This window comes from Bombina bombina, chromosome 4 (assembly GCF_027579735.1).
Source record: "Bombina bombina isolate aBomBom1 chromosome 4, aBomBom1.pri, whole genome shotgun sequence".
NCBI classification, from domain to species: Eukaryota; Metazoa; Chordata; class Amphibia; order Anura; family Bombinatoridae; genus Bombina; species Bombina bombina.
In genome coordinates, this window is record NC_069502.1 from 523,275,767 (window position 1) to 523,302,140 (window position 26,374).

At 38.7% G+C, this 26,374-nt stretch overlaps 1 protein-coding gene across 1 annotated transcript in view; it reads left to right on the forward strand.

The window, feature by feature from the left end:
• The window catches only part of LOC128656511 (CD109 antigen-like), a 224,645-nt gene that overhangs the window by 133,215 nt on the left and 65,056 nt on the right, over nucleotides 1-26,374 (forward strand). The window contains exons 14-17 of the mRNA XM_053710439.1: nucleotides 15,138-15,323; nucleotides 20,227-20,379; nucleotides 20,674-20,703; nucleotides 23,880-23,940. Of these exons, the coding sequence (XP_053566414.1) occupies nucleotides 15,138-15,323; nucleotides 20,227-20,379; nucleotides 20,674-20,703; nucleotides 23,880-23,940 (430 nt within the window). The remainder of the gene's footprint in view (nucleotides 1-15,137; nucleotides 15,324-20,226; nucleotides 20,380-20,673; nucleotides 20,704-23,879; nucleotides 23,941-26,374) is intronic.

Consider the following 26,374-nt stretch of genomic DNA (forward strand, 5'->3'; position numbering starts at 1 on the left):
ATTATTTAAAGGCACAGCATCTGATGAAGTTAAATTGGATTTGGGAACTCTTTTTGTTAATAAAGAAAAAGTACACATAAAGGAATTGAAGTTATGGTGAGACATTGAGTTTTTAGAACACTATCTGGAGGAAAAAAAGATACCTCGGGGACTAAGGCTAAAAAAAATTTCAGCATTTCATAAAGATTTTCCAGAATTTATGCTCTCTTGGAACCAGTCTCTTACAGATTGTTCTCTAATATTGATGGAGAAACTGGTAAAGTTTAAAAAGGAACAGAGAGAAGATATCCTGCTGGAAATTGATAGCCTAGACAGACAATTAGAGCTGTTTAAAGATGATGTAAAAATGACCCACTATCAGAAGCAATTGGATGATATTCTGGACAAATTAAGTATAGAACTATCTGATAACAAGTTCAAGAAATATGAGAGGGACACTAAGGACTAGGATCTTGGAATTGTTTATAGCTGAATTAATGAGAGGCGGATGCAAAGGAGAAAACAAAAGGTTAATAATAATAATGATAATAAAAATAAGAATCTGAAGAAAGTTACATTTTCCAGCTTTGAAAATACGACTGGCTCTAGTGATATCAATTCTACATCGACTACTACCACTGGGACTCCCACTTTGGCTCTGCCTACAACTTCTACACCCATCAGAATGATTACAACAACAGAGACTGAAATGGGGGCAAGGCCAAAAAACGGGGTAGTTCTGATGGATTATGCAAAAGAAAAAGTGAAAGAAAAAGTCTCAGTAACAACAAGAGAGGATACAGAGACTGTAGCATCAATACCGAGATACCCGAGCCGCAGAACACAATGGAAGAAAAAGGGTCACAAAGACAGCAAATAATTAATCTGTCTACTATTGCATTAGAGTCTAATGAAATTGCAGTATTATCTAAAGGCCTAGGCTTTTCCCACTAGGGACTTCAACTTGTTTGATACTATACTAGATATCAATAAATTCATACGAAAAGTCACTCTGAGTAAACATTTTAAAAATTCTATAGAGATGGTTCCGCCCAGCGTTACACATGGGGACACACAGATTTTGAGTGATATATGTAACTTTGAAGATCTGTGTGATGTTGTGTCCCTATGTGAAATGCAGGACGAAAGTGCCCAGACTGGTATTTTTGATAAACAATCTGTAAAGAAAGCTATGCACAGTACATTTTATCCTGTTCATGCAAGAAATGATGTAATTGAATTATTTCATTCCATTTTGGAACAAGACCTAATTGAGTTATCAGAGAAAACGATTGGAAGTAAGAGTAATAGTGAATGGAAGCATAATAATTTGAATAAGAAGGAAATCTCTGCACTTGATAAACTCACTAAAAATCCAGATATAGTAATAGTCAATTCTGATAAGGGAGGCTCTATTGTCATTCTAGATAAGACAGATTACATTAAAGAGGCTCATAGACAACTAGATGATACCCTTACCTATAAGAAGCTTACATTTAATCCTACACTTAAGTTTCAAAGAGAGTTAAGACACCTATTGGATTTAGCAATGGAGAACGCAGTACTTACGACCAAAACAATTGAATACATTTTTGTTGAACATCCAAGGGTACCTGTCTTTAAATATCTACCCAAGGTACATAAGTCCCTAACCAATCCCCCTGGGAGACCTATCATTTCAGCTATTGGCTCCTTGGGGGAGAGGTTAGGGGAATGGGTTGATGCTCAACTTCAGCCCATAGTAAAATCATTACCAGGGTTTCTCAGAGACACGAAACACTTACTCAGGTTGATACAAAATTTTCAATGGAGAGAAGGATATAAATTTGCAACTATTGATGCAATATCATTATATTCTTGTATCCCACATGAGCTTGGTATCTGCTCTGTGAAGAAAATGTTGGAAAGATATTCAGGATATGATACTAAACTTATGGAATTCATCTTACAGGCTATTACATTCTTGCTCAACCATAATTATTTTGTTTTTGATGGTGAGTTCTTTTTACAGTTAAGATGAACAGCAATGGGGGCAAAATGTGCCCCCTCTTACGCGAATTTGTTCCTTGCTGACTTTGAGATATGGAAAATATTTGGTGTGGAAAATGTCTTTAAGAACAACATTAAACTATATACTAGATATATATATATGACATTTTGATTGTGTGGGGAGGCACAGATGGTGAGCTAACAGATTTTGTTAGATATCTGAATGACAATGTCAACAATCTCGGATTCACTTTCAGTGCCTCTCCAGACAATATACCCTATTTGGATGTCCTTTTGGGTCATACTGACCAGGCTATAACAACAGAGGTATATAGGAAAGAGGTTTCAGGAAATACTATCTTACGAGCTGATTCTTTACATCCCAATCACCTTAAAAAAGGTATTCCTAAAGGCCAGTTCATTAGGTTACGACAAAATTGTAGTAATTTGGAGGATTAGTGGAGACATGCAAATGACCTGACCATACGCCTATTGGAGAGAGGCTATGACCAATGCTCCTTGAGAGACCTGTCATCTAAGATTGCTGGTTTTGACAGGGCCAGTCTGTTGAGGGACAGAATTAAGAATCCTGACAGAAGGGTATCTGAACAAAGAGGTATAAATTGCATAACCAAATACAGCAGACAATACACTGATATATGTAACATCATTAAAAAAAGATTGCTTTTGCTTGAGAGAGATGAAGACCTTAGATTTGTGAGTAAGCATTGCAATTTCATTTCCTGTAGATCTGAAACTATTGGAGATAGGGTTGCTAAAAACTTTAGCTCTAAAACTAGTGTAAGAAATAGAGCTGATACCTGGTTACCAGGTAGGGTAGGTTTTTATAGATGTGGAGTAAGACCCTGTAAAAGTTGCGATTATGCTGTAACTGGGGATACTTTTACATCCGGTACTACAGGTTCAACCTTTAGAATTCGTGAGCGCATTAATTGCAACTCTACATTTATAGTCTATCTTATTACGTGCATTCAATACATTTTCAATATGTGGGACTCACTTCGAGGGGTCTCAAAGATAGGATCCGAGAGCATCTTTTGTCCCTAGAAGCTAAGGAACCTAAAACTCCTGTTGCCAAACATTTCTTTAATCATACCAATAAGTTTGACTCCTTTAAGTTCCAGGGAATTGAACAGGTCAAGCTGGGTTTGAGAGGTGGTGATAGATATAAAGCTCTCAGTAAGAGGGAAGTCTATTGGATTTACACACTCAAAACTGGTAGTCCCCTGGACATGAACAAAATCAGTGATATCAAACTGTATATTGATAGGTGAAGTTCACTGTGGGACAATTATTATATGAAATTGTTGAGAATACCTGAAGTGATAGCAATAACAGGTTAACATTTGGTTATGTGACATGTATTATGCAAGGAAACAACACATTAGTATTTTATTGACACTACTATTTGACAAGGTTCGCTAATTAAAGTTCTTTTATACATGATTTGTATTGTGATCATGTCATTGTAACTAAACAATCATATATAAAGATCTAATTGAGACCTATAGATGAAGCTAGATATTAGAAATTTATTTTTTGTCTAAGCTTTTCAACAAATGTTCCATAACGAACAATGTTTTCCGTTTTTTCTGAATATGTGTAAGCGCACTGTATAGCCCAGGGTTGGACACGTTTGACATAATTTGCAAGTGCTTATTATATTTTTGGTTACATTTAACTTTTATACTGAAATAGCTACTATTTTGCAAATGTTGGGACGTGATCAACTTGGTTTTATACTTTGTTGCAAGTATGTGATTATATTCTTAAGAGTTCCCTTCTTTATTTGTATTTTTTATTTTTGAATTCAATTTGATATTAACTTTTAAAACTTTTCTTTTTGATATTTTTATTGAGTGTTATTTTCTAAACAAAATGTAGCAATTTAGGTATGTATTTCTAGATTGATAGCCCTGGGATTGAGCAATTAAATGGTTAAATCTTTGTAACAGATTCACTTATTTTGATTGGCTTAGGTCATGGCTTTTCCCTGATTTAACAGCTGTTGGTAACACTCTATCTTGTGCTCTGATGAACTGCCTGTAAGGCAGGAAACGCGTCAGCCGAAGTCTGTCAGTTTGCTGTGCCTATGTTATCGTTTTAATGCAAGTATGAATAAACGTATTTACTTTTAAACTTACAAATCTCTCCCTGCCTATCCTTACACCGGAACTGTGATTATTTGCTTCAAAATCCTACATTCACAGGAAGCAATAGATGCTTCCAACACTGTATATATTAGAGGACGCTCCAAATTTTTCCATTGAGCATTTCGTTCTTCATAAGACGCATCGATCGAAAGAAAATATTCAAGCTCTGCATCCTCATCATTATTTAGTATAAAGAAATAGATAATGCTGTCTATATTTACACTGAATTATACATACAATTTAATCATTGTATATAAATCATATAAACACAGATTTCATTAGCGCAGCGAACAATTTATATAAGGAATAGATGATTTAAATCATGAGTTTATAAAAGATCAATTTATAAAATATAAATGGCTTATTTTCAATAAAGAAAATGCCACCAAAATGAATGTCTCTAAAATCAGTATGTAACATAGCAAACGCAGAGTTAGAAATTATATGAGATCGAGGTATAGATACTTGATTTACGTATGCACTGTTGCTATGAGAGAAAAAAAGCCACTCTGTTGTTACTGAAGTGTGAGCAATAGTGATGTCACGAACATAAAAATTTGGGAACGCGAACTTCCACAACTGTTCGCGAACGGGCGAACCGGGCAAACTGCCATAGACTTCAATAGGCAGGCGAATTTTAAAACCCACAGGGACTCTTTCTGGCCACAATAGTGATGGAAAAGTTGTTTCAAGGGGACTAACACCTGGACTGTGGCATGCTGGAGGGGGATCCATGGCAAAACTCCCATGGAAAATTACATAGTTGATGCAGAGTCTGGTTTAAATCCATAAAGGGCATAAATCACCTACAATTCCTAAGAATCCTAAATTGTTTGGAATAACGTGCTTTAAAACATCAGGTATGATGTTGTATCGATCAGGTAGTGTAAGGGTTATGCCTGCTACACAGTTACAGACCAAACTCCCCGTTTAATGCACCGCAAACAACCGCAAACAGTCAATTTGCACAACCGCAAACTCCCCATTTGCACAAGGTTGGATACCAAGCTAGCCATGCCCCGTTCCTTGTCCTCACTGATGTCATTGAAGGTCTCTTCCTCCACCCAGCCACGTACAACACCAAGGGTCCCCGAAAGGTGACAACAAGCCCCCTGGGACGCCTGATGTGTTTGGTCTTCCACCTCCTCAAAGCCACTTTCCTCCTCCGACTCCTCTTCTTCAGACTCCTCTCTCTGTGTTACCTCTCTCTCCGTTATTATAAGGTGTGTTAAGTAGTACTATTCCTATCAGTTTAATCCTATCAGGAGACGTGTATATGGCATCGATTTTAGGAACCGGGAGATGGAAAAAGATGCTTCGTCGGTCCTCCTACTTCAAATTTGGGGCACTGCGCGTGCAATCTAATGTGCCACCAGATAGGAGTGGTGTGTTAAGTAGTACTATTCTTAGCAGTTTAATCCCTGTTACGTCCCCTATCAGTGTTGTTTTTTTTAAATGTACACTACTGTTACACCAGATATGAGTTGCACTGGTGTGACACTGTGCCCTGGCAGGCAGGCAGGCAGGCACTGAAATGCACACGTGTGAAGGAAACTGACTGCTATTATTTCACAGTCAAAAAAGTTATTTTTTTTTTAATGTACACTACTGTTACACGAGATATGAGTTGCACTGGGGTGACACTGTGCCCTGGCAGGCACTGAAATGCACACATGTGAAGGAAACTGACTGCTATTATTTAACACAGTCAAAAAAGTGTTGTTGTTTTTTAAATGTACACTACTGTTACACCAGATATGAGTGGTGGCACTGGGCAAGTTGGCACAGTATACGCTGTGAGCCTGACACACACGCTGGCAGGCAGGCAACCGCAATTAGATTACAAAGGAAAAAAAAAAGAAGCAGACTGATGTTCTAGCCCTAATAAGGGCTTTTTGGGGTGCTGTCCTTACAGCAGAGATCAGATGAGTCCTTCAGGACTGTAGTGGACACTGAATACACTAGCCTAGCTATCGATTTCCCTATTAAATCAGCAGCAGCTACACTGTCCCTCCTCTCACTAAGAATGCAGCTTCCGAATTAATCTAAAATGGATGCTGTCCAGAAGGTAGGAGGGTCTGGGAGGGAGGGTCTGCTGCTGATTGACTGGAATGTGTCTGCTGACTGTGAGGTACAGGGTCAAAGTTTTACTCAATGATGACGAATAGGGGGCGGATTGAACATTGCATATGTTCACAACGCCGCGGCGAACGCGAACAAGCTATGTTCGCCGGGGACTATTCGCCGGCGAACTATTTGCGACATCACTAGTGAGCAAGCTTCAATGGGTGGTAAAATGGGTGTAACATCATTTGCATGTGGGAGGTACAGATTCGGTCTATACCTCCCACGTTCAAGATGACAAGGAGGGGTTAGCAAACGGACGCACACTAACAGTCACAGGGCAAAAAGTAAGATGAAATTTAATATATTAAAAAATATTTTTTCTCTTGTTAAGTGTAGTCAGTCCACGGGTCATCCATTACTTATGGAATATATCTCTTCCTAACAGGAAGCTGCAAGAGGATCACCCAAGCAGAGCTGCTATATAGCTCCTCCCCTCACATGTCATATTCAGTCATTCTCTTGCAGCCTAACTAAAGATAGGTCGCTGTGAGAGGTCTGTGGTGTTTTTTAACTTAGTTTATTTCTTCAATCAAAAGTTTGTTATTTTAAATGGCACCGGAGTGTGCTGTTTGTTCTCAGGCAGCATTAGAAGAAGAATCTGCCTGCGTTTTCTATGATCTTAGCAGACGTAACTAAGATCCACTGGCTGTTCTCATCTGAGGAGTGAGGTAACTTCAGAAAAGGGGAATAGCATGCATGGCCCCCCTGCAAATGAGGTATGTGCAGTAAATTATTTTTCTGAGGAATGGAATTGACTGAGAAAATACTGCTGATACCAATGTAACATAAGTTCAGCCTTAAATGCAGTGATAGCGACTGGTATTAGGCTGATGAGTGTGTGTACACTGAATGTATTTTTCTAAGGAATGGAATTGACTCTGAAAATACTGTTAATACTGAAATAATGTATGAGCCTTAACTGCAGTAAAAGCGACTGGTAGCAGGCTTATTAATAACACTTCATAACTTTTCAAATGTATGTTTAAAACGTTTACTGGCATGTTAATCGTTTTTTGTGAGGTACTTGGTGATAAAACTTATTGGGGCATGATTTTTACCACATGGCCATCTTTGTTTTCTGCATAGAAACAGTTATCTGAGCTTCCCCACTGTTGTAATATGAGTGGGAGGGGCCTATTTTAGCACTTTTTTGCGCAGTAAAAATTCAGTCACAATCTGTCTACTTCATCCTCCATGATCCAGATCGTCTCTAGAGAGCTCAGGGGTCTTCAAAATTCATTTTGAGGGAGGTAATCAGTCACAGCAGACCTGTGACAGTGTGTTTTGACTGTGATAAAAACGTGAATTATTAAATTGTTATCCGTTTTTGGGTATTAAGGGGTTAATCATCCATTTGCTGGTGGGTGCAATCCTTTGCTAACTTAATACATTTACTGTGAAAAATTGGTTGCTATAACTATTTTGGTTCATTGTTATTTCAACTGTGACAGCTTTTTGTGCTTCTTAAAGGCACAGTAGCGTTTTTTATATTGCTTGTAAATTTATTTAGAAAAGTATTTCCAAGCTTGCTAGTCTCATTGCTAGTCTGTTTAAACATGTCTGACACAGATTAATCTCTTTGTTCACTATGTTTAAAGTCCAATGTGGAGCCCAATAGAAATTTGTGTACTAATTGCATTGATGTTACTTTAAATAAAAGTCAATCTTTACATGTAAAGAAATTATCACCAGACAACGAGGGGGAAGTTATGCCGACTAACTCTCCTCACGTGTCAGTACCTTCGCCTCCCGCTCAGGAGGTGCGTGATTTTGTGGCGCCAAGTACATCAGGGAGGCCCTTACAAATCACTTTGCAAGACATGGCTACTGTTATGACAGAAGTATTATCTAAATTTCCAGAATTAAGAGGCAAGCGCGATAGCTCTGGGTTAAGGACAGAGCGCGCGGATGAGGTGAGAGCCATGTCAGATACTGCGTCACAGTTTGCAGAACATGAAGAGGGAGACCTTCATTCTGTGGGTGACGGATCTGATCCAGGGAGACTGGATTCAGAGATTTCTAATTTTAAATTTAAGCTTGAGAACCTCCGCATATTTCTAGGGGAGGTATTAGCGGCTCTGAATGATTGTAACACGGTTGCAATTCCAGAAAAATTATGTAGGTTGGATAGATACTATGCGGTACCGGTGTGTACTGACGTGTTTCCTATACCTAAAAGGCTTACAGAGATTATTAGCAAGGAGTGGGATAGACCTGGTGTGCCTTTTTCCCCTCCTCCCATATTTAGGAAAATGTTTCCTATAGACGCCACCACACGAGACTTATGGCAGACGGTCCCTAAGGTGGAGGGAGCAGTTTCTACTTTAGCTAAGCGTACCACTATCCCGGTGGAGGATAGTTGTGCCTTTTCAGATCCAATGGATAAGAAATTAGAGGGTTACCTTAAGAAAATGTTTGTTCAACAAGGTTTTATCTTACAGCCCCTTGCATGCATTGCGCCTGTCACTGCTGCGGCGGTATTCTGGTTTGAGTCTCTGGAAGAGGCCATTCGCACAGCTCCATTGGATGAAATTATGAACAAGCTTAAAGCACTTAAGCTAGCTAACGCATTTGTTTCTGATGCCGTCGTACATTTAACAAAACTTACGGCTAAGAACTCCGGATTCGCCATCCAAGCGCGCAGAGCTCTATGGCTTAAATCCTGGTCAGCTGACGTGACTTCTAAATCTAAATTGCTTAATATTCCTTTCAAAGGGCAGACCTTATTCGGGCCCGGCTTGAAAGAAATTATAGCTGACATTATGGGAGGTAAGGGCCATGCTCTACCTCAGGACAGGGCCAAATCAAAGGCCAAACAGTCTAATTTTCGTGCCTTTCGTAACTTCAAGGCAGGAGCAGCATCAACTTCCTCCGCTCCAAAACAGGAAGGAGCTGTTGCTCGTTACAGGCAGGGCTGGAAAGTTAATCAGTCCTGGAACAAGGGCAAGCAGGCCAAGAAACCTGCTGCTGCCCCTAAGACAGCATGAAGAGAGGGCCCCCTATCCGGAAACGGATCTAGTGGGGGGCAGACTTTCTCTCTTCGCCCAGGCTTTGGCAAGAGATGTCCAGGATCCCTGGGCGTTGGACATCATATCTCAGGGATATCTCCTGGACTTCAAAACTTCTCCTCCACGAGGGAGATTTCATCTTTCAAGGTTATCAGCAAACCAAATAAAGAAAGAGGCGTTTCTACGCTGTGTACAAGACCTCTTACTAATGGGGGTGATCCACCCAGTTCCGCGGACGGAACACGGGCAAGGATTCTATTCAAATCTATTTGTGGTTCCCAAGAAAGAGGGAACCTTCAGACCAATCTTGGACTTAAAAAGCCTAAACAAATTCCTAAGAGTTCCATCATTCAAAATGGAAACTATTCGAACCATCCTTCCCATGATCCAAGAGGGTCAGTACATGACCACAGTGGACTTAAAGGATGCCTACCTTCACATACCGATTCACAAGGATCATTATCGGTACCTAAGATTTGCTTTCCTAGACAGGCATTACCAGTTTGTAGCTCTTCCCTTCGGATTAGCTACGGCTCCAAGAATCTTTACAAAAGTTCTGGGCTCACTTCTGGCGGTACTAAGACCGCGAGGCATAGCGGTGACTCCGTACCTAGACGACATTCTGATACAAGCGTCAAGTTTTCAAACTGCCAAGTCTCATACAGAGATAGTTCTGGCATTTCTGAGGTCGCATGGGTGGAAGGTGAACGTGGAAAAGAGTTCTCTATTACCACTTACAAGGGTTCCCTTTCTAGGGACTCTTATAGATTCTGTAGAGATGAAAATTTACCTGACAGAGGCCAGGTTATCAAAACTTCTAAATGCTTGCCGTGTCCTTCATTCCATTCCACACCCGTCAGTAGCTCAGTGCATGGAAGTAATCGGCTTAATGGTAGCGGCAATGGACATAGTATCATTTGCGCGCCTGCATCTCAGACCGCTGCAATTGTGCATGCCAAGTCAGTGGAACGGGGATTACTCAGATTTGTCCCCCCTACTAAATCTGGATCAAGAGACCAGAGATTCTCTTCTATGGTGGCTTTCTCGGCCACATCTGTCCAAGGGGATGACCTTTCGCAGGTCAGATTGGACGATTGTAACAACAGACGCCAGCCTTCTAGGCTGGGGCGCAGTCTGGAACTCCCTGAAGGCTCAGGGATTATGGACTCAGGAGGAGAAACTCCTCCCAATAAATATTCTGGAATTAAGAGCAATATTCAATGCTCTCCTAGCTTGGCCTCAGTTAGCAACTCTGAGGTTCATCAGATTTCAGTCGGACAACATCACGACTGTGGCTTACATCAACCATCAAGGGGGAACCAGAAGTTCCCTATCGATGTTGGAAGTCTCAAAGATAATTCGCTGGGCAGAGTCTCACTCTTGCCACCTGTCAGCGATTTACATCCCAGGTGTGGAGAACTGGGAGGCGGATTTTCTAAGTCGCCAGACTTTTCATCCGGGGGAGTGGGAACTTCATCCGGAGGTCTTTTCTCAACTGATTCATCGTTGGGGCAAACCAGATCTGGATCTCATGGCGTCTCGCCAGAACGCCAAGCTTCCTTGTTACGGATCCAGGTCCAGGGACCCGGGAGCGGTGCTGATAGATGCTCTGACAGCCCCTTGGGTCTTCAACATGGCTTATGTGTTTCCACCATTTCCGATGCTTCCTCGTTTGATTGCCAAGATCAAACAGGAGAGAGCTTCTGTGATTCTGATAGCGCCTCTGTGGCCACGCAGGACCTGGTATGCAGACCTAGTGGACATGTCGTCCTGTCCACCGTGGTCTCTGCCTCTGAGACAGGACCTTCTAATTCAGGGTCCTTTCAACCATCCAAATCTAATTTATCTGAGGCTGACTGCATGGAGATTGAACGCTTGATTCTATCAAAGCGTGGCTTCTCGGAGTCGGTTATTGATACCTTAATACAGGCTAGGAAGCCTGTTACCAGAAAAATTTACCATAAGATATGGCGTAAATATTTATATTGGTGCGAATCCAAATGTTACTCATGGAGTAAGGTTAGGATTCCTAGGATATTGTCCTTTCTACAAGAGGGTTTAGAAAAGGGCTTATCTGCTAGTTCGTTAAAGGGACAGATTTCTGCTCTGTCTATTCTTCTACACAAACGTCTGGCTGAAGTTCCAGACGTTCAGGCTTTTTGTCAGGCTTTAGCTAGGATTAAGCCTGTGTTTAAGACTGTTGCTCCGCCGTGGAGCTTAAACTTAGTTCTTAACGTTCTTCAAGGCGTTCCATTTGAACCCCTTCATTCCATTGATATCAAGCTGTTATCCTGGAAGGTTCTGTTTTTGATGGCTATTTCCTCGGCTCGAAGAGTCTCTGAGTTATCTGCCTTACATTGTGATTCTCCTTATCTGATTTTTCATTCAGACAAGGTAGTTCTGCGTACTAAACCTGGGTTCTTACCTAAGGTATTTACTAACAGGAATATCAATCAAGAGATTGTTGTTCCATCACTGTGTCCTAACCCTTCTTCAAAAAAGGAACGACTTTTGCATAATCTGGACATAGTCCGTGCCCTGAAGTTCTATTTGCAGGCAACTAAAGATTTTCATCAAACTTCTTCCCTGTTTGTCGTTTACTCTGGACAGAGAAGAGGTCAAAAGGCTTCGGCTACCTCTCTCTCTTTTTGGCTTCGTAGCATAATACGTTTAGCCTATGAGACTGCTGGATAGCAGCCTCCTGAAAGGATTACAGCTCATTCTACTAGAGCTGTGGCTTCCACCTGGGTCTTTAAAAATGAGGCCTCTGTTGAACAGATTTGCAAGGCTGCAACTTCGTCTTCACTTCACACTTTTTCAAAATTTTACAAATTTGACACTTTTGCTTCTTCGGAGGCTATTTTTGGGAGAAAGGTACTTCAGGCAGTGGTTCCTTCTGTTTAATGTTCCTGGCTTGTCCCTCCCTTCATCCGTGTACTTTAGCTTTGGTATTGGTATTCCATAAGTAATGGATGACCCGTGGACTGACTACACTTAACAAGAGAAAACATAATTTATGCTTACCTGATAAATGTATTTCTCTTGTAGTGTAGTCAGTCCACGGCCCGCCATGTCTTTAAGGCAGATCTAAATTTTAATTAATCTCCAGTCACCACTGCACCCTATGGTTTCTCCTTTCTCGTCTGGTTTTGGTCGAATGACTGAATATGACATGTGAGGGGAGGAGCTATATAGCAGCTCTGCTTGGGTGATCCTCTTGCAGCTTCCTGTTAGGAAGAGATATATTCCATAAGTAATGGATGACCCGTGGACTGACTACACTACAAGAGAAATAAATTTATCAGGTAAGCATAAATTATGTTTTTTTTTAAATTATACAATGCGGTCTGAATCTAATGTGTGTGGGGAACATAAAGTAAGCAGTTACACAGTCTGAATCTACTCACCTTTTAAGAACCTTTTTCATCATATTTTATAAGTACACTTTATTCAGTATTCACACAGTGATTCTGGGAAATAGGACTCTTTGTTTCTATTTTTTGTTTGAGTATTTGAGTATATTTGATTATATTTACAGGTATATATGTACATATATTTTTTGTATCCTATGTGCCCATCCACCTAGTGACGTCCATCCTATACTTTAAACCCATATACCTTATTCATTTACACTTTTTTGATATAGCGCCCCATAGAGAGACTGGGGGATATTTATCAAAGGTCTGGCGGACCTGATCCGACAGTGCGGATCATGTCCGCCAAACCTCGCCGAATGCGGAGAGCTGCTGGTGCACCGCCGCCCCCTGCAGATTCACAGCCAATCGGCCACCAGCAGGGAGGTGTCAATCAACCCGATCATACTCGATTGGGTTGATTTTTGGCAATGTCTGTCCACCTGCTCAGAGCAAGCGGACAGGGTTATGGAGCAGCGGTCTTTAGAAACAACGGCCCTCAAGCTCCATTCAGAGCTTGATAAATGGGCCCCATAGAGTGCTCTTATTGTTCATTGATAATTCAAAATGACTTCCAAACCATGGAATGAAAGTTTGCATTTTATATCCCTTTAAATAAAATTGATACTGAAACTAAATGGAAGTGGTTGTGTTGTACAATTTACTGAAGTATTAGTTTCTTCTGTTAAGTGTGATCAGTCCACGGGTCATCATTACTTCTGGGATATTACTCCTCCCCAACAGGAAGTGCAAGAGGATTCACCCAGCAGAGCTGCATATAGCTCCTCCCCTCTACGTCACTCCCAGTCATTCTCTTGCACCCAACGACTAGATAGGATGTGTGAGAGGACTATGGTGATTATACTTAGTTTTATATCTTCAATCAAAAGTTTGTTATTTTAAAATAGCACCGGAGTGTGTTATTATCTCTCTGGCAGAGTTTGAAGAAGAATCTACCAGAGTTTTTGTTATGATTTTAGCCGGAGTAGTTAAGATCATATTGCTGTTTCTCGGCCATCTGAGGAGAGGTAAACTTCAGATCAGGGGACAGCGGGCAGATGAATCTGCATAGAGGTATGTAGCAGTTTTTATTTTCTGACAATGGAATTGATGAGAAAATCCTGCCATACCGATATAATGTCATGTATGTATACTTTACACTTCAGTATTCTGGGGAATGGTACTTCACTAGAATTACACTGTAAGAAATACATAAAGCTGTTTAATAACTAGAGATTATGTTTAACGTTTTTGCTGGAATGTAAAATCGTTTTCATTTACTGAGGTACTGAGTGAATAAATGTTTGGGCACTATTTTTCCACTTGGCAGTTGCTTAATCTGTTTTCTGACAGTTTCTGTTCTCCCTCACTGCTGTGTGTGAGGGGGAGGGACCGTTTTTTGGCGCTTTTACTACGCATCAAATATTTCAGTCAGCAACTCATTGTATTCCCTGCATGATCCGGTTCATCTCTACAGAGCTCAGGGGTCTTCAAAACTTATTTTGAGGGAGGTAATTTCTCTCAGCAGAGCTGTGAGAATTATAGTTTGACTGAGATAAAAAACGTTTATTCTGTAATTTGTTTCCTGCTTTCAGAATTTGTTATCTTTGCTAATGGGATTAAACCTTTGCTAAAGTTGTGTTATTTACAAGGATTGAGGCTATAACTGTTTCAATTTATTAATTTTCAACTGTCATAGATCTTCTGTGCTTCTTAAAGGCACAGTACGTTTTAATATTATTCTAATTGAATTGTATTTCCAAGTTACAAGTTTATTTGCTAGTGTGTTAAACATGTCTGATTCAGAGGATGATACCTGTGTCATTTGTTGCAATGCCAAAGTGGAGCCCAATAGAAATTTATGTACTAACTGTATTGATGCTACTTTAAATAAAAGTCAATCTGTACAAATTGAACAAATTTCACCAAACAACGAGGGGAGAGTTATGCCGACTAACTCGCCTCACGTGTCAGTACCTACATCTCCCGCTCAGAGGGAGGTGCGTGATATTGTAGTGCCGAGTACATCTGGGCGGCCATTACAAATCACATTACAGGATATGGCTACTGTTATGACTGAGGTTTTGGCTAAATTACCAGAACTAAGAGGTAAGCGTGATCACTCTGGGGTGAGAACAGAGTGCGCTGATAATATTAGGGCCATGTCAGACACTGCTTAAGTAAGTGGACAGAGGCACACTACTACACGCAGAAAAAAAAACACATTGTTTTTTTTCCTTTTTTTATGTAATATATTAAAAAATACCGTATTTTACATGCAACAAAGAAAACTGACTTCAATGTCCATTTATTGTTCAGTAGGCTGTGAAATAAAAATATAGCATACATGAATTGTTCATATAAATATATTCCGTTTATTCTATGTACAACTTACAAGGAGCTTAAGATTTGCTAATAACCCAGGTCTATGTATTTTCTTGTTGCAGGTTAGTGCCAAAGGAATAATAGTATCCACTGGGAGGAATATGGGCACATCCTTTACTCTTACGCCTGAACAGTCATGGGCCCCTTCTGCGCTTCTCACGGTTTATTTCCTTAACTTGAATAGCAGCTATAACAATATTGTGCAAGATACTAAGCTACTTACCATAAACGGCACTTTTAAAAATAAGGTAAATCATTTTTCTTAGCTCTTCTTCTTAGTTTAAGTAGTAATAATTGTAAAATGCCAACATAAAACATGTAGCTAACTATCCTTTATCTTGTTTGTAACTGCAGCTTTCTTTCAAACAAAACTTAGATTTGACTTAAGTTACGTCTGCTATTTCCTTGGTTTTAAACTATATCACAACTAAATGTTATGACTCTTACGAAGAAAGATAGTTTGGAACAGAACAGATCAAGTTTAAAATATTTACATATGGCCATTCTGATCATTTGACAAATTAATATATTTTCTGAAATGTAAATCAATAAAAAAAAGTTCCAATTTATTTTTAATTATAAAATGTGCCCTTTTTTCTTGGTATCCTTTTCTTATACTTAAAGGGACATGAAACCCAAATTTTTTCTTTTGTGATTTAGAAAGAGCATGTCATTTTAAACAACTTTCTAATTTACTTCCATTATCTCATTTGCTTCATTCTCTTGATATCACTTGCTGAAAAGCATATCTAGATATGCTCAGTAGCTGCTGATTGGTTGCTGCACATAGAGGCCTTGTGTGATTGGCTCGCACATGTGCATTGCTATTTCTTCAACAAAGGATATCTAAAGAACTGAGCAAATTAGATAATAGAAGTAAATTGGAAAGTTGTTTAAAATTACATGCCCTATCTGAATCATGAAAGTTTAATTTTGACTAGACTGCCCCTTTAAGGAACAGTCTAGTCAAAATTAAACCTTCATGATTCAGATAGAGAATGCAATGTTAAGCAACTTTTTATTTTACTCCTATTATCAATTTTTCTTCATTCTATTGGTATTTTTATTTGAAAAAGCAGGAATTTAAAGCTTAGGAGCCGACCCATTGTTGGTTCAGCACCCAGGTAGCTCTTTCTGATTGGTGTCTAAATGTAGCCAACATTCAGCAAGTGCTACCCAGGTTCTGGATCAAAAATGGGCTGGCTCCTAAGCTTACATTCAAATAAAGATACCAAGAGAATGAAGAAAAATTGATAATAGGATTAAATTAGAAAGTTGCTTAAAATTGCATGTTCTATCTGAATCATGAAAGTTGAATTTTGACAAAACTATTCCTTTAGCTCCTTTCTATCAGAGCATACCTAACCTAGGTAATCTGTCTTATAATAAATAATATGTGTGACAAACTTAAACATTTAGGACTAGATTACAAGTGGAGCACTAAATTACTTAGCACTTATAAAATTAACCAGAGATAAGATCTCTGGTTAATTTTATAAATCTGCACCAAATGGCCCCAAAATACTGGATAGTGTATTTTATTAAACAATAAGGATGGCAGCATCTTTATTTTTTTAATAAAATTACTGCACTAGGCAGTATTTTGGGGTTAAAGTTGGTGGGAGTGAAGTATTGGAAAAAAAACGGCACTGAAAAGTGCCTTTACATTGCGGTCTATGGGAACTGTGTGTTCCCAGTAAATATATATGTATATGCTTATATACATATATATTTATATGTTAAGAAGTGTACACATATAAATACATAAATATATATGTATATTAGCATATACATATACCATTTTATATTTGCTGTCATCGCTGCGTGACTTGCCCCCTTCGCTGGCGCTGTAGTTTTGATGTCGTCTCTGACAGCATCAGCACAAGGCTCCTATAGGAGCCTATGGAAGCGTGCTCTCATGAGCGCAATGCTTCCCAGCAATGCAAATGTGAGGTCAAGTTCGCATTGCAGACAACTTTTAATACCAGCGCACATTAGCATGCACTGGTATTACACAGTGGAGAGCAAATATCGCTTTCATTAAAGAGATATTTAGCTCTCTACTTGTAATCTGGCCCTAATTGCTCAAGACACATGAACCAACCCCAGTATGCTCTCATAGAAATGAGTATCAACAAAAGGATACTAAAGAAAAAAAAAATCAGTTTGATAATATGTCAATTGGAAACTGAGTTTTTAAATGGTGTCGGAATGTTTTTATTTTGACTTTCATTTCCCCATGTGTAAAAAGCCACTAAAACGCTGCAGCTACTAGCTTGTAGTTGTGAGTTATGTGTTACAAATGAGCACAACACATAAAGCTTAAAAAGTTAGTGCGACTAAAGACCTGAAGCAGGGGCGAAACTACAGGGGGTGCAGAGTTCGCAATAGATTCTTGCACCTGGGCCCTGTGGTTTCTAGTTATGCCTCTGACATGAAGAAAAGTGTTAAGGCTAAAAGAAAATTAAATGAAAACACATTTAAAACATATTAAAATAAAGTATATATATATATATATATATATATATATATATATATATATATATGTGTGTGTGTGTGTGTATGTGTGTATATATATATATATATATATATATATATATATATATATATATATATATATATATACAGGGCCGCCACTAGAAATTTTGGGGCCCCTGACTTAACCATTGATCAGGCCCCCCCCCCCCTCCTTTGACATGTTCAATTTTTGACCAAGTGACTAAAACGTATATGCACTTTATTCTTAATTGTCTATTTAAACTTGGAAATGTTGTAAAGGTAGAAACATACACAGAAACACACACACACACTCACACATAAGGATTCACATACAGACACTCTAGCAAACACGCAAAGAAACTCAGACACAGACAACCAAACAGACACTTAGCACTTGTTTACATTGCCCTGACAAATAATGAGGTAAACTACAGTTTTGTAAAAAAAGGAGATTTAGAAAACAAAATATGGAGTTCAGATTATCTTTTTGTAAAGGAAGATGCCAACTAAATGATGACAACAGCTTTACAGTGGCTGAAAGGAAGGGCCCTGAACTGCCTAAACAATAATTTAAAGGTTAAATGGTAGATTGGTGACTTCCGGAAAGGTCTCATAAGTCTCAAAGTCTGTAGAAAGATGTGAATAATCAGTAGTAAGGTCAAAATGTCCTAAAAAGGAACATACAATGGACACCCACACACAAACTCAAACTTGCACATACACCCAAGGAAACACCAACAGAGACAGCCTCAGAAAACACACAAAGACATACACACACACCTTCACTGAGACATCCACAGAAAACACACAAAGACATACACACCCTCACAGAGACACCCACAGAAAATACACACTCTCACAGAGACATCCACAGAAAACACAGACATACATACACACACACACACACCCTCACAGAGACATCCACAGAAAACACAAACATACACACCCACCCTCACAGAGGCATCCAGAGAAAATACACAAAGACAAACACATGCCCACCCTCACAGAGACACCCATAGAAAAAGCTCAAAGACATATGCACACACCCTCACAGACATCCACAGAAAATGCACAAAAACATACACACCCACCCTCACAGAGATACCAACAGAAAAAAAATACAAACACACTTATAGAGACACAAGCCAAAGCACAAAGACATAAACACATACACCCACAGAAACACTCACAGGAGGAAACATTTATGCACCTTGCATCCCCTAAATCAACAGTGTGTGACATGCATGATAAAAAAATGCAGAAATGAAGAGATCACTTTTTAAAGAATCATATTTGTAAATGTGCAAACAAAAATAATTCAGTGAATTCAAAATTGTACATTAATGATCTGGGTAGATGGCTAGATGAAGAAAAGTACTTTTAAAAGGTTGACATATGTTTGTTTGATATTTTCCCCAACCAAGAGCACCACTTCAAATATAGTGTACAAATGTTCCCATCTGTCAGCTGTACTTGTGGATTTTGAAAATGCTGTACTCTATATGGTCTTGGTGGAACCATAAGCTGTGGTACTCATACCATTAGATCTGGTTAAGTGCAGGATTTAAGCTTGTTGGTATGCATTTCAAAATTAAGTCAGCTGTAGAGTAAACTGAACAGTTTTAAGTTAACCTGTCTCATTTCCTACACTGAGCAATCTTAGTCTGAGAGTATAACATGTTATGCAGATGTAAAAATCTTAGATAAAATGCCTCCTTGTATCTGAAAAGTCCTTGCATAAAGGGGCAGTAAACTGGAATGCAATATATATAAATTGTGTATTGAGGAGGAAACATTTCTGCATGGTTTTAAATATAGAATTTCTACAGCATTGTCAAATAATCATAAATACACTGCTGCTAAAAAAAAAATTGTTTTTATGGACCCCTGGCCCCACCATACAACTACTACCAAACTGAAGTTACAATCTTAAATTGCAGAAAGAAATAAAAAACATTTGCTAAGTAATTACTACCTCCTCTGCAAATGAAAGTGATCTGCCGTCTGACTCAGGCACAAACTGTACAAACAAAGTGCCAAGTCTGTCTCACACTGTGCATAGTGGTTTAGTGCACACTCAGAAATCCTCTCAAATGCTAATACGTTACTCCTTGTAATAACATTTCCCATGCTCAATTAGCACTTTGCTGCAGTACCCCACTTTTTTTTTTACTTCTTGCCTCATGGGGCCCCCCTAGCCCATTGGGCCCCTGACAGGAGTCACCCCTGTCACCCCCTGATGGCGGCCCTGTATATATATTCACATACCTCCACACACATATTAACAGTAAAATATAATATTAAAATAAATGTATAAAAAATAAATAAATAAAAAGTGCTGAAAATGTTTCAGGGTATTTAGCTAATAAAGGGGTTGACCACAATCCTTTAGAACAGTGTTTTACATCTATTTCTTCATCAACTCCAGACCTCAAGTACCCCTAACGGGCCAGATTTTCACCTGTGCTCTAGTTCAGATATCATGAAAATTTTACCTCTTAGGTGTACTTGAGGACTGGAGATTTAATGATGAATTTTGAAGAAGAGTCACTAAATAAACTTTTCTAAAGGATAGTAACCTACCCAAAAGAATCTAGACATTTTAATTGAATTGCCTATAGTATTTTGATATATTTCTTTGTAACAATTTAGGTTTCTTTATCATGGAGTAAAAGCAAAGCGGAACCTGCAGAAAATGTGTCTCTGGCAATAAATGTGAAAGAAGCACGTTCATTAGTGGGACTCAGGATTGTTGATAAAAGTGCAATTCTACTAGGACAAGGAAATGATTTAACTGCAAGCTTAGTAAGAAATTGTGTATAAATCATAAATATACATCCGTATTTTGTTTTGTGTGATCTTTTAACAACATTTTACCCATTTTTACTGAATTTTCTATTTATGGACTAACAAACTAACAGTAAAACAATCTCTACAAAGGTAATATATTTTCTTAGTAACTTCTTTTTCTTATTTTCTAATTTATTTTTCTTTCAACTCTGATAACCATTATTTTTTCACACTTCCCAAATGCTTGTTGATTGAGATGGGAAAATGTTCTATTACTATGTTCTTGACATGTTTTTTTTTTTGTCCTAGGTCGAAAATAGGCTTACAGATTTCAATAAGGTACTGTTTGGCTAACACACATATGGCTAAATTACATGAGACATTTTCAGCTGCGGACTACGTAACAAGAAATGCATGTTCATATTTAAAGCTCAATTATTATTTTTTTTCTTTCAGAAAAATAAGAGTAGCTTTATGTAGATATAATTATATAAATAGTTACATTAGAGAAGGTGTAGCATATTTCCAGCAAAACTGGGACGGGCAAAGACCACAAAAAATGATTTGGGGATTATAATTATTATTATTTCTAACATATTTTACCAGGAAGGATACATTGAGATTTCTCTCGTTTTCAAGTATGTCCTGGGATCACAAAACATTGCATTGATACAGTAGGGTACAATAAAATACAAAAACAATATTAATACATAATATATGCAAAATGTAACATAGAACAGGTAGGAAATATATAATCAACCATGACAGGTGCATTCTGTTTTGAGATATGTAGAGAGGGATCTCTTAAACGATATTAGCCTTGGGGAAGTGTGGGGGAGGTCGTTCCATAATTGTGGTGCTCTGTAGGAAAAGGAGGATCGAGCTGCTTTCTTTTTGTATGGAGGCAGACTAAATAATTTGCTGGTACTGGATCGGAGGTTATGGGAGGTGGTAACAGCTAGGGAAAGCATTCTGCTCTGGTAGGGTGGGAGCTTCCCAGAAAAGCTCTTAAACACAAGGCAGGAAAGATGGAGGGTGCGTCTGGATTCCAGCGACAGCCAGTTTAGTTCTTTTAGCATGTCACAATGGTGGGTCCTGTAGTTTCATTGTAGCACAAAGCAGCAGAATGAGTTATACAGTGTATTAAGTTTATTAAGGTAAGTTTGCGGTGCAGGTGCATATACTACATCCCCATAATCCATGATTGGCATCAGCATTTGCTGTACAATCTTTTCCTTTACTGTAGGGCTGAGGCAGGATTTGATTCTGGTCTGTACAGGGCACCTAGTTTTTGACAGAGTTTAGATGCAAGTTTTTCTATGTGGAGGCCAAAAGATAGATTGGGGTCTAACAATATACCCAAGTATTTGAAAGAGTTGACTGCGGTGATTGTGCCATTTGATTTTGTTTTGATGCGTAGATGTGAATTTTGTAGTTTGTGTAATTTAGGTACCGTTCCATATTAAAGTAATCCTAAAAATGAATTTGGCTACCGTGGGCTAGATTCACTAAGCACCTCTCTAGTCTCACCGGTTTGCTATTCTGGGAGAATAGATAGGTTAAAAAGCTTTAAGGAAATTTTACCTAGCATAATAACATAAGGGAGATTGGAAATGCTAGATCATCTCATATGCATTTATCAACATACATGAATAAGTAGTGATTTAAGGTTATGTAATAAAAACATATATGCTATATATACCCTGTATAGAAGCACCCCTTATGGTTAAAGTGTTCCTTAAATGCTGTCTGTATGCCTTGGAATGGGTAATGTTATTTGCATCAATATGTTTATTTGTCAGTAAAAATTATACATCTTAACATTGGGAGGAAGAAAATTGTAGCGGGTACACATAACCACTAAAATGTGAGAAATGAACAGTGGTGGGGTAGAAGGGATTTAGATATATTAGTTCACTGAGGGAGATGAGAGTTTTAAACCATCTGTAACAATAGATATCCATGTGAAGGGGCTTCAAGGTGCCACAAGCTTAGCCAAATCTAGCATCAGATCCTGCTGATATGGAGAAAATACAGCTCTTAACCATTCAAAGGAAATGATGAATTAAACCACTAATGCTAAAAAGAAGAGAATCGTCTTTCAAATGTTTTTTTTGTCTACCTAGATATTATTATGTTAGGGACATATTTTGAGCCCCCTCCCTAAGCCTTTAAGAAACTCACCCTCCCTCATCTTAACGATGGGCAAATTGCCAGCTACATAAATAACATAAAAGATACAAACAAATAAAAGATGGAACAGTTAGATAAAGCTCTCCTGTGCCATCTTGTGGCTGAATAGCTGTACATGAGTTATTGACATACCTGCGAGTTCACAGTTTACAATATTCCTCACTTTAAAACCAGTTGATTCAATGCATTTGTATAAAATAAGCTAATTTTATACAATTAGCTACACATCTACTTTCTATTCAGTGAAATTGTTTAGCTAAATCTAAATAAATTAGGTCTTTTTTTTCTTCTTGTTTTTTTTTTATTATAAATAATTATAATAAAAAGGGTCTTAAAATAAAAATACAAATACAATAAGCTGCTGGACACAGATTCAAATTAAGTCACAAGTTATTAAAGGGACATGAAACCCAAAAACTTTCTCATTCAGATTGAGCATTTAATATTAACCTCTTGACCCAAAGTAATGTAGATCTACATCATGTGATACGAAGCCCATTGTACTGCATACCATAGACCTATGTCGCAGCTTCAGGAAGCTCCAGCAGTCTTGATTGTTACACCATTACTATATGAAGACAAATGCCAGATTGTTACAGACAGTGACATTGTGTGTGTCACCATCTGTAATGATCAACTGCTTGTTCCAGCAAGAGGTGTGGGAGGGAAGGCGGGAAGTGGGTGGCGGCACAGAGGTGGAGGGGGGCGAGAGTGGGAGGGACCCTACACTACAGAAATTTTTTTGAAGGGGGGAATGGGAAGCTGCACTATGGCAAAAGTGGAATTAGAAAGGGGGGCACCCTTACTAATGATCGCAGGGAGGGGGAAGGTAAAAACAATCAATTAATAAATAATAAAAAAAACCTTATAACTAGGTACTGGGAGACAGCTACCAGTACCTAAGATGGCTGTCACTAATAGAGGGAGAAGGGTTAAAGAGATGTTTATGGGGCGGGATCAGAGAGGTGGGAGGGATCCCTACAAGGCAAAAAAAGCCCAATGTGTTCAGCTAGCTCCCAGTAGTGCATTGTTGTTCCTTCAACAAAGGATATCAAGAGAATGAAGCAAATTTGATAATGGAAGTAAATGTGAAAGTTGTTTTGAAATCATATGCTCTACCTGAATTACGAAAGAAAAAGTTGAATGTCCCTTTAACAAAGCAATTTGACAATGATCATGTACACCAGCTAAGAACAATGGTTATCACGTTTTATTACATTATTTTACCCAGGTCTAGATTTTATGTGTAAGGATATTATAGTAAATGTTAATTTTTGATTGAAATAAATAACATTTTCTTTTTCTTTTTTTTTTTCGACCAGGGAGGTACATTTAACACTCTGACAGATGGAATAATAGGTTCCTTTAATATTATGTATGAAGGTGAGTTGTCTAGCATTTTACCGTTACATACACAGGACTCCTAATAAATATTTAACAGTTTTTAAATCTTGTTAACTGTTTCTTATTAATCCATATATGTTCACATGCATGTTCACTACAGTGAGTTTGTGCCTGTCTGTCTGTGATTTGAGAACTATTTATAACTGTAAATTAAGTTTTGCCCTGTATGTTTGAAAGAAAAATTGAAATGTATTTTAAATTATACTTTCTCCAACATAGGTGTGTCCGGTCCACGGCATCATCCTTACTTGTGGGATATTCTCCTCCCCAACAGGAAATGGCAAAGAGCCCAGCAAAGCTGGTCACATGATCCCTCCTAGGCTCCGCCTTCCCCAGTCATTCTCTTTGCCGTTGTACAGGCAACATCTCCACGGAGATGGCTTAGAGTTTTTTAGTGTTTAACTGTAGTTTTTATTATTCAATCAAGAGTTTGTTATTTTAAAATAGTGCTGGTATGTACTATTTACTCTGAAACAGAAAAGAGATGAAGATTTCTGTTTGTAAGAGGAAAATGATTTTAGCAACCGTTACTAAAATCGATGGCTGTTTCCACACAGGACTGTTGAGAGGAATTAACTTCAGTTGGGGGAACAGTGAGCAGACTTTTGCTGCTTGAGGTATGACACATTCTAACAAGACGATGTAATGCTGGAAGCTGTCATTTTCCCTATGGGATCCGGTAAGCCATTTTTATTACAGAAGGAAAGAAAAAAAAAAGGGCTTTACAAGGGCTTTTTAAGACTGTAGACATTTTCTGGGCTAAATCGATTTATATATAAACATATTTTATACTCCATAGCCTTGAGGAATTATTTTTATCTTGGGAATTATGTAAAATAACCGGCAGGCACTGTATTGGACACCTTATTCTCTAGGGGCTTTCCCTAATCATAGGCAGAGTCTCATTTTCGCGCCTCTATTGCGCACTTGTTTTTGAGAAGCATGACATGCAGATGCATGTGTGAGGAGCTCTGATACATAGAAAAGACTTTCTGAAGGCGTCATTTGGTATCGTATTCCCCTTTGGGCTTGGTTGGGTCTCAGCAAAGCAGATACCAGGGACTGTAAAGGGGTTAAATATAAAAACGGCTCCGGTTCCGTTATTTTAAGGGTTAAAGCTTCCAAATTTGGTGTGCAATACTTTTAAGGCTTTAAGACACTGTGGTGAAATTTTGGTGAATTTTGAACAAATCCTTCATACTTTTTCGCAATTGCAGTAATAAAGTGTGTTCAGTTTAAAATTTAAAGTGACAGTAACGGTTTATTTTAAAACGTTTTTTGTACTTTGTTATCAAGTTTTTGCCTGTTTAACATGTCTGAACTACCAGATAGACTGTGTTCTGAATGTGGGGAAGCCAAGGTTCCTTCTCATTTAAATAGATGTGATTTATGTGACACAAAATTTAGAGAAAATGATGCCCAAGATGATTCCTCAAGTGAGGGGAGTAAGCATGGTACTGCATCATCCCCTCCTTCGTCTACACCAGTCTTGCCCACACAGGAGGCCCCTAGTACATCTAGCGCGCCAATACTCCTTACTATGCAACAATTAACGGCTGTAATGGATAATTCTATCAAAAACATTTTAGCCAAAATGCCCACTTATCAGCGAAAGCGCGACTGCTCTGTTTTAGAAAATACTGAAGAGCATGAGGACGCTGATGATATTGGTTCTGAAGGGCCCCTACACCAGTCTGAGGGGGCCAGGGAGGTTTTGTCTGAGGGAGAAATTTCAGATTCAGGGAAAATTTCTCAACAAGCTGAACCTGATGTGATTACATTTAAATTTAAATTGGAACATCTCCGCGCTCTGCTTAAGGAGGTGTTATCCACTCTGGATGATTGTGAGAATTTGGTCATTCCAGAGAAACTATGTAAAATGGACAAGTTCCTAGAGGTCCCGGGGCCCCCCGAAGCTTTTCCTATACCCAAGCGGGTGGCGGACATTGTAAATAAAGAATGGGAAAGGCCCGGTATACCTTTCGTCCCTCCCCCCATATTTAAAAAATTGTTTCCTATGGTCGACCCCAGAAAGGACTTATGGCAGACAGTCCCCAAGGTCGAGGGGGCGGTTTCTACTCTAAACAAACGCACCACTATACCCATAGAAGATAGTTGTGCTTTCAAAGATCCTATGGATAAAAAATTAGAAGGTTTGCTTAAAAAGATGTTTGTTCAGCAAGGTTACCTTCTACAACCAATTTCATGCATTGTTCCTGTCACTACAGCAGCGTGTTTCTGGTTCGATGAGCTAGAAAAGGCGGTCAAAAATAATTCTTCTTCTTATGAGGAGATTATGGACAGAATTCATGCTCTCAAATTGGCTAATTCTTTCACCCTAGACGCCACTTTGCAATTGGCTAGGTTAGCGGCGAAAAATTCTGGTTTTGCTATTGTGGCGCGCAGAGCGCTT